The sequence below is a fragment of the Rhinolophus ferrumequinum genome, chromosome 13 (assembly GCF_004115265.2).
Source record: "Rhinolophus ferrumequinum isolate MPI-CBG mRhiFer1 chromosome 13, mRhiFer1_v1.p, whole genome shotgun sequence".
Lineage (NCBI taxonomy): Eukaryota > Metazoa > Chordata > Mammalia > Chiroptera > Rhinolophidae > Rhinolophus > Rhinolophus ferrumequinum.
The window spans coordinates 50091333-50100399 of record NC_046296.1 but is presented as its reverse complement, the minus strand read 5'-3'; the positions used below and the strand labels follow the sequence as shown (position 1 = coordinate 50100399).

Genomic DNA, 9067 nt, shown 5'->3' with positions numbered 1-9067 from the left:
GCTCAGCTTCATGGTTCCCACTACCCTCCACGACCCCGTCCGGCAGAAGGTGGGGGTTTTGTACTATGAAGGCACATGACAATGTGCCATCGTCCACCCAGTATCACAATATGATGAAATCACTTTTGGGGCAACTACAGGGGATGTTTGCCTTTCTCCTGTTCTCTTTACCAACCTCAGGAGCTTGGAGGAATCTTAGCAGAGTTCATTAGGACCAGAAATTACATCACAGGAAGGGAGCCAAGTCGTTAATAGCTGTAAATCCCTTATATAACTGGAGTTTTCAGCTCGTATGTTTATAGACTTTGAGAGCTGGAGAAAACCTAGGAGATTATTCCAGTCCAACCCTTTTATTTTGCAGTAAAATGAAGCACAGAAAGAGAAGTGGCAGTCCTAGGACACACAGATAGGGACACAGCTGGGATGAGAACCCAGGTTCCTTGATTCTTTTTCCTGTTTGATCTTGATTTGGTGGCATCATTTTTAGATGGAAATTACTCTGGCTTCAAATAAAAAATTTTAAACCTGATCTTTTCTCCTTCTTCTTCTTCTTCGTCTTTTTTGTTTTTGTTTTTGAACTGCACATAGAGGAAGAAGTAGAAAACTAGCACATTGTAGGTGCCCAATAATTGGTTGTTTGGCTTTCGGTTATGGAATAATCTTACTTTATGTCACTTAACAAGACTGGATCCAACTAACCTTGAATTTGTTTCATTCTTTATCCTCTCCAATGACCCAGAGGAGGTTGGAGGTTTGAATCTCACCCCACTATCCCATTGCAAATTTCAGCATAGATCTGAAGTTATCATATGACATTCATTGATTTAAAGGAATGGCTTTCTGCAGAAAAACATGGATTTAAAGTAACTTTGTTTGAAGTTTACGGAGGTCTGTGGGAGTCCTCTCTGAAGTACAGACAGGTCAGCATTTGAGATTCTGCTGGCTGCCCACTGAGTTAGGACACAGCACAAACACTTCCTAAACCTATTTCAGATACATGATTAAAACAGACATGAAATGATTCTAATTGCACATTAGTCACTTGGAAGTGGCTGACACTTCTGAATCTGCTTATTGTTATGTTTGCAAATCACAATTTTGATCAAAATCTTCCAATGCATTTAGTTTTCTTCCAATCACCATCCTGATGAATCCCAGTGTTGTCATCACGCAACTTTTGTAGATTCGTGTTCTGCAAGGCATGTTCCAGAATTCATGGAAATCCTCATGGAGCATGACAAGGCTCCGCTGGGGGCTTTCTCTTCAGACCCTCACAGACCAGGGTTTACAGTTGTCCGGTACATCAGTGGCACACTGGGGAGGAATGACAGACAACTCACTGCCAGGGTATTCCCATCACGTGGCACACAGTGCCCCGTCCCACCCTCTCACATACATGCCACCTCCCACCACTGCCAACCACCATCCCAACACTAAACACCACTCTGCTGTCCCAGCGGTTGGGAATGCCCCTGGGGCAGGACCCCTCATTTCCTAGTCATTCATTTATTTTTATGGAGCACTTTCCATATGGCAGGCACTTTAGTAGGCTCTGGCGATACAAGAATGACAAAATACACAAGTGGTCCCTTCTCATGTGGCACTCACAGTCCTTCAAAGGCACGATTGGTTCATAGAATCAGCTCCTCGGTCAAACTCACCCTAGGGATTTTAAGTCACTGGTGTGCTGTCATAGCAAAGCAGCTTGGATTAGAATCGCTGAATTAGTTCTGGGGCCTCAGAAGGGCTCATCAAATCATTGAGTTGTGCATCAGATTGTTTGCAAGGAGCTAACTCTGCAACATGTGCAAGCTTCTTGAGAGCCATGCAGCGCCTCTCCTCTCAGAGAATGGGGTCTGGGTACATGTCAGCACTGAGGCCATGGAGGGAAGCTTCTGGGCTGTTGGAGGTTGCTGCACAGCTGTGGGCATCCTCACTGCCTGGGAGCTCCACACTTGGTCTGTGTGGCTCTCCCGCCATAACTCAACTATTGGCAACCTGAAGGCTGGCTTGACTGGAGACCCGTCCTCCTCCCTCATTGTCAGAGCTGAGGTCTGGATGGCAGATTTGCCTGCCCTGGGGGCTCTCCTGTACCCTCCCCATCCCTGGAACACTTCAGGTCTATGAGTACCCACTTCACCTCCAAACCCAAAAGGCCTACCAAATTTCCCACCAAACACTCAGAAGAAATCCAACTTGGGTATCAGGAAGCACCTGGTTTTGCTACCTCAACAGAGGCTGCTGTTGCAAAGGCGACTGGAGAGTCCTGTGTGTGCAGGCCCATTTCAGCACAACTCAGAGGCTGGGCTGGTTCTGAGGTGCCAGCAGTGGAAGAAACTATCCTAGCAGGGTCTGCTTTTGCCAGGCATTGCCCACCTGAAGTATCACATAAGGCATTCCCAGAATGAGTCCCACCGCCATGCAATTCCTGTTCCATTCTGCCTCATACACCTCCAAAGTAGGAACCAGTCACCATGAATGTGATCATCTGGTTTCCCAAAAGGCTGCAAAGTCTTCAAAGGCACCCGTGAGACCCCAGTATCAGCACAGCACATGGCAATCACACGACAGATGTGGGCCATTTAATTAATTAATTAGTTCCTCTCCTTCTGCATAGGAGCTCACACGTTGTCTTTAATAAAGAAAGGTCTCAAAATAACATGCTAGTGATGGACACTAAAGACTAGGCTCTTCTGGATGTTTACCCATCAGCCTCGTCTTCATGGAAAAACAATAAAATCCGTCAGTGATGGCCAATTTCCTCTAAGGGAGCCCAGCTCCCAGCTGCAGCATGAAGGGGGTTTCTTGTTATTTTCCTGCATGTTCGAGGGGTGTGAGAGTGGAGGCTGGCATTGACCCAAGGCCGCCCAGTTGAAAGAGAGCCTAACATCTCACTCTCCACTCTGTAGAAACTTCTCCTACATTCGCAGGCTCACACCCCTGCACCCCTGCCCAACTGAGTGGACACTCGAGGGACATCATACCAGGGTGGTGAACTTGTCTACGCAGGCATTGCGGATCTTCTCCGGGGTGGCAGGGCTGTCTAGCCGGAAAAGCTCCTTCGTACCATGATCTGTGTGCTGAGCTCGAGCTGCACGGATGGCATCTTTGATGGCAAAGAAGATGGAGGCAGCCAGGAAGAGGGGTGGCTCCCCGACAGCCTGAGTGGACAGAGCGGGGGAGAGGGAATCAGACAGAGGGGCCCCAACCTCCACAGCAGCAGGGCTGGTGATGCCAGGGAACCCAGCAACCAACACTGATGGGCCAGAGTTCATCGGGGGCCAAGAACAGTAAATCTACTAGATGACTCAACCTCGCTGGCATCTTTCTTTTAATTCTTATTATGTGATTTTTTTTCTGATGACACTGTGCAAATATAATGTACCATTAAAAGTTATACAAATTATATTTTATAGATTAAAAAACATCTGACGTGAATTTTCACTCTTTCCTCATGGTTATAAGCCTAGGGAATAATCTTCTTGCAACTCTGACACCACAATTTACAGGCACCGTAACTAATTATACTTGTAGCATCTGCTGGGAAATAGGCATCATGAAAGACAGGAATTGAAACATTTTCTAAAAGAGGTGGATTTGTCCCCAAAGCATAGATCCGATGCTGCCTGTATCAGAATGACTAGGGACACTTGTTAAACACGCATGTTCCAGGGTCCTGGCCCGACCGCAGATCACCTGAATCAAAATTCCTCGGGGTGGGCCCACAGCACCGCATTGTTTTCATGAGCCCCGCTGAATGCGATGCATATAAAACTGTGAGCGCCAATGGCAGGATCCAAAAGGGTCCCAGACCCTCCCACACTAATGTACCCCATGAAATGAGCAAATGGGTGGGTTTCATTGCTTCCACGTGGTTATCTGTCTTCCTTATTAGACATAGGATTTTATCAATCAGCTGAATGGATTTTCAACTGTTTTTCATACTTATTGGGGACAGGGAGGAAAGAGGATGGTTACCGTCCTTCAGGCATGCTGATGACTTCTTACGGTCAGGTGGCAGCACTGAAGGAGGAGAAAGGGGGTGCGAGCAGGTGTTACCCCATCAGCAGTGAATATGCTGGTTCTAGTGGGATGACAGGGATGCTGTGATCACCTCTAGGACCAAGCACCAGGGACACACGCCTGAGACAGCGGTGTAGGTCACGATGTGACCGACAGGATGGAATTCAGGAACTTCTGAGAGCACCCAAAGGAGCTGGTTTCAACCTCACAGAGGTGGTGTCATCCTCAACCCAGGACCTGGTTGTCAGGCAGGACTGCGCCCCTCTCCTCCGCCGTCGCCAAGTGAGCATCGAGCCCTCTTCTCTCTTCCAGATGAGCCCCCCGCAGACCCACTGGTGGGTGGCTGAAGCCCCCGTCACCACCTGTGGCCTCCTAAGTGCAGACCAGAGGCAGCGCAGACCCAGGACGACAGTACCTTGGATGCATAGATGGCCTTCTTGTTGGGGCTGTCACGGAGCAGGGACACTCTGAACTCGATGGGGATGCTCCCAAACGCAGGGATCTTATAGGTGCTGGGGCCGCGGGTGAGCAGGCTCCCCTCGGGGGAGTAGTGCAGCTCCTCTATGGTGAAGAGGCCCATGCCCTGGACAAATGCCCCTTCCACCTGCAAGGCAGAAGGAGACAGTGACTAGCATGCCTCCTCCTCCCCAGGGACAGGTACTGCTTCCCCCAATGGGCACCACGCCCCACCCTGAGTGGGGCCTGGAAAGAAGCTGAAAACAGCCCTAATCTGTTTACCTGGCTCCCGCCCCACCTGGGAAAACCTCTCTAGGCCTTCGCCAGGCATTAGCATAGGCCGAGCACAGGCATTAACAGGGAAGGTCAGTTTCAGAACTCGTCCGAGACTCCAGGACACATCATGTGCCATTAGGACCTGCCACAGGGCATGTGGAGATGTTCCTCCCATGTTGTCACTGGAGAAATGGCAGCCCCAAGCTGAGATGTCAGCTCACAGGCTAATGGTTTCTGCGTGTTCCTTGGGGCCCATACTCCCCCTGTGTGCTAAGTAGGACCATGTACTCTTGAGCCACCTCAAAAGACAGAAGGAATTTCTTGGAGAGCAGATTCCAGGCTTCTTGAACTCCAGCCTAGCTGGCCCTTTGGGAGACGATGCGCCTGCTGCAGCTTACAGGTCTGTTTTGGAGGACCTGCCACTCTCTGCTGCCCACATAACTGCTCTTCCAGCCTCACTGCTCAAAACCAGATAGCGGGTGCCGGGCAGCCAAACAAGAGTGTTTGGGGGAGACCAGGTACTAACCATCTCTACGTCTGCAGTGCCCAGCTCAGAGCCTGCCCATAGGAGGGGCTCCCCCGATGGTTGTTCAATGCACTCATGAACCGATTGACTCATGATTAGGTTTTTGTGTACTCAGTAATTGTCCACTTTGGAAAAGCACAATTTACATTTTCTACCAGATGCTCGGTACTTCAGTCCTGGATTCCTCCCTCTGTCTCCTCCTTTTCCACCTGCTCTACCCAATACTCCCATATTTTCCGAAAGGGATTTTCCTTGGGCCATCATCCCTTTACTCCTCTTGCTCAAACCTGTGTCTTTTGCCCCCAAGTGCCCTCCACTGCACCATGCTTGAGTACACTGCTGTCCTGGTGGAGGAGGAATGAGGAAGGAGAAAACTCCTCTGACCTCAGACCCCTGCCTGCACATCGATCCCAAACTCCATCTCCATCCAGACTGTGCTCCTTCCCCACCGTGCGTGTGTGTGTGTGTGTGTGTGCACCCAGTGTTTTCCCCATTGATCCCATTCTCCGAGGTGTGAGTGCTCTCTCCAAGTCAATTCACAATCATTTGTCTTCTGCCTCGAGAGTTGGGTGGGCTCTCAACCATCTAAATCCCACTCTGAGGGAGACTCGGTTGGTACCATATTCAGACCCACTTACAAATGACATTGGACAAGATGCTGTGGCTGGTGACCTGAGAAGGGCATGGGGACCATCAGTGGCCAAGTCCATCGTCACCCAGGTTCCCCATGGGCCTCACCTGTCCGATATCGATGGCAGGGTTCAGACTGCAGCCGACGTCCATGACAATGTCTGTGCGAATGTTCTACAGAGGACAAGAAATTAAAAGCAGTTTGAGAAGAAAGGGCTGCGTGGACTGATAGATGGGTCTCGTGGTCCTCTAACGATGAAGTGATAAGTGATAAGCCACATAGGACTTTCACACGTGGGATGCCCCGGGCACACTCAGGCGGGAGTGCTCATGCCACTGCTGTCTCACTGCTGAAGTTTGAGTCCTTAGCAGCTGGGGAGGGGACAGGAATGGCAACGCTCTCTCATTAATCCGAAATAACTGTGCACAGTTATAAGACCCACGTCTGGGTAGAGCTCGAAGGAAGCGGTCGGCTAACTACGTCCCATGGGCTGAATCCAGCCCGTCCACTTTTTAAGGCCTGTGAGCTACTAATGGTTTTTACGTTACTAAACGTCCAACAAAAATAAAAAGAGGAATATGTGGTGACATGTGGCAACTACATGAAATTCACACTCACTGTGCATCACTAACTATTTTATGGCAACACAACCACACGCATTTGTTTCCATTTGTCTATGGCTGTTTCTACGCTGCAGCGATAGAGCTGAGGCAGTGTCTTTGCGGCCCAGAAAGCCTAAAGATTTCGCTCTCTGGTCCTTTATGGGAAGTTTGCCAAGCTATGACGTATGGCATTATTTTCCACACAGAAAGTTTGTCTCTATCAGCTCTTGGTATTGCAATTCAACTGATTCTCTTTTCTTTCCCCCTCATCACTAAAGTTTTGCAAACTTCTTACCTTATGATCCCCTGTTAAGCAGTCAATTTCCACTTCAGAACACGCCACCCCGTAGCTGAAGTAGTGAAAGGGATTTCCTGAGTTGGTCTCAAAGCTGTAGCCAAGATTGGGTGTTCTGGGGGAGAAAAGAGAAAATACTGTACATGTATTAAGATGAACCTGACACACACACACACACACACACACACACACTTGTCCTACACAGTCTTCAAACCCCAATCCTTTTCATTAAGCCGTTCTTCAAAAGAGTCCACATTTTTAATATTTAGTCCTGTTAATGAAACCCAGGCATTCCAGAGCACTGTATGTCTTATCTCTGTTCTGTTTGGCCAGTGGCCCTCACTGACTCATTCTGTACTGCCAAGAAATGTTTAGTGTCAGCGTGCTGGCCTCTAGTGATAGAAACAGAGGTGACAGAGTTTTCTGAGCGCACGAAGCACATGAAAGTCACACCCCAAAGGGTCTACTGAACTAACCACAATTTCTCTTGTGCAGACTCCTGAACGGTTCACACAGGTTCACCTGCCCACGGGGTTCCTCACCTTCCTCAAGGTGGAGGCTAACAAGATCAGTATCTCATGCCAGCCTACGGGCATCTTGAGGCAGCCACTTGCCTCATTACTCCTTCTACTGGCCCCTTGGAAATTTGAACAAATGCTTTGAGGAAAGTGTTACTAATAAAAGATGTTCTCTTATACATTTTTTCTTTTTCAATTCTAAGTATCATATATAATTCCAACTGTGCATGAGTCATATATACATGTGTACATGTGTGTGTATGAGCATTTTCACACCCAGTGTTTATAGTACTCTGTGCCTATGTTATTCTATACAATACAAACAAGTCGTTTGAGCTGATGTTATCCGAATCTGCGGGAAAACAAAACCAATACAGGGATGAGGGAGAAGGCTTCTCCTAGAAGAAACCACCACCTTCTTTGACCTCTGACTTCACCAACTTCAGCTGGGTATTTCCTTTATATAAATTCCAGTTTTATGAACTCTAAAAATGAAAAAGGAACTTATGAGAAAATCTACACTAGTTTGTATTTGTGTAAGTCAGATAATATATAACCAACAGAGCAGTGGCAAAACATGCACTTTGCCTAAAATGTGCATGTGTGTGTATGTGTGTTTGTGTGTGTGTGCATATATTCACACAAGACCTTTGAAACCACACATTGAACTATTTTCCAAATCTATTGATATGCGGAATAAAAGGTCGTAGTTAAATTTCCCAGAGAAAGCTGAAACATATTGCTGACAGTAAATATGGTCATATTTTTTTACAGCTTCTAAACCAGATGAGCAGGGTCTCTAGCTCTTCATATCACTAATGAACTTTAAACTTGCAAAAGATATGGGCTCTTTTCTAAATCTCACTTGAAGTTCTGATGAATTCTGCATTTTATAACAAGACCACATGCTCTAAATCTTCCTCTCTTTCTTTTGAAGGAAAGCCTCCGTAAAGAAATGCGACACATTGTACAAAGTAACCAGCATGGGTAACTCAGCACACTGGACACCCTGGTTCTAACAGAGAGCAATGAGGAGGAATGGTTGGTAATTGTCTCACTCTGCCATAAATGAGGAAACAGGTTCAGAGGAAATCACTGATTTCCCCAAGGGTGATAGTACACTAAGATCAGAGCTAGAACACAGGTCTTCCGATATGGCAGCTCATGCTTTTGTCTCCCTGACACACAGTTTTGTGATCCCATGTATTTTAGAACTTCTTTAAGTTGAAATTAGTAGAAGTCCATTGAAGACATAAGAGTTTGGGTTCCATGGCTCTCTCCTGACCACAGGATGACAGAATTCAGTGCTGGAGGGGACCTGGGAGGTTAGGAAGACAGCACATTGTGAGATGGGTGAGAACAGCACCAGACTTACTTGTAAAACCCAGTAGCAGACAAACTCACTGTATTTTCATAGGCAGCTATAACCTGAGGAGAAGAAATGGCCATTAAGAAGGGGTAAGCATGGATTCTAGAAACCCTGACCTGGCACTAAACTTTTGTCAGCTCATCCTCCTGATCTGGAAGTTGATCAATACTTTACTAGTGACTGTCACTTCTGTACCTTACGTCCCACGCTCACTGCAAGCCCCTGCACCAGGCCCTTGATATCTGAAGCTCGGGGTGCTACTGGAGCCTCTAAGTGGTCTTACCGCCTCAATTTGCCTCCCCCAACTGCTGTGTAGCCCAGACCAGCCAGAGTGGTCACCTTGACATACCATACTGCTCAGATCAATCTCT

At 47.6% G+C, this 9067-nt stretch overlaps 1 protein-coding gene across 2 annotated transcripts in view; it reads right to left on the bottom strand.

Moving 5' to 3' along the window:
- Positions 1–1040: 1040 nt before the first annotated feature.
- Positions 1041–9067, bottom strand: part of LOC117033444 (xanthine dehydrogenase/oxidase) — a 58205-nt gene continuing 50178 nt past the window's right edge. The window contains exons 31-36 of one of the 2 annotated variants that reach the window (XM_033125617.1): positions 8703–8755; positions 6810–6924; positions 6020–6085; positions 4439–4627; positions 2985–3161; positions 1041–1314 (exon numbers count right to left, since the gene is read on the bottom strand). In XM_033125617.1, coding sequence (XP_032981508.1) covers positions 1264–1314; positions 2985–3161; positions 4439–4627; positions 6020–6085; positions 6810–6924; positions 8703–8755 — 651 coding nt within the window. In that variant the 3' untranslated portion in view covers positions 1041–1263. The remainder of the gene's footprint in view (positions 1315–2984; positions 3162–4438; positions 4628–6019; positions 6086–6809; positions 6925–8702; positions 8756–9067) is intronic. The other variant, XM_033125616.1, reaches the window with a different exon arrangement.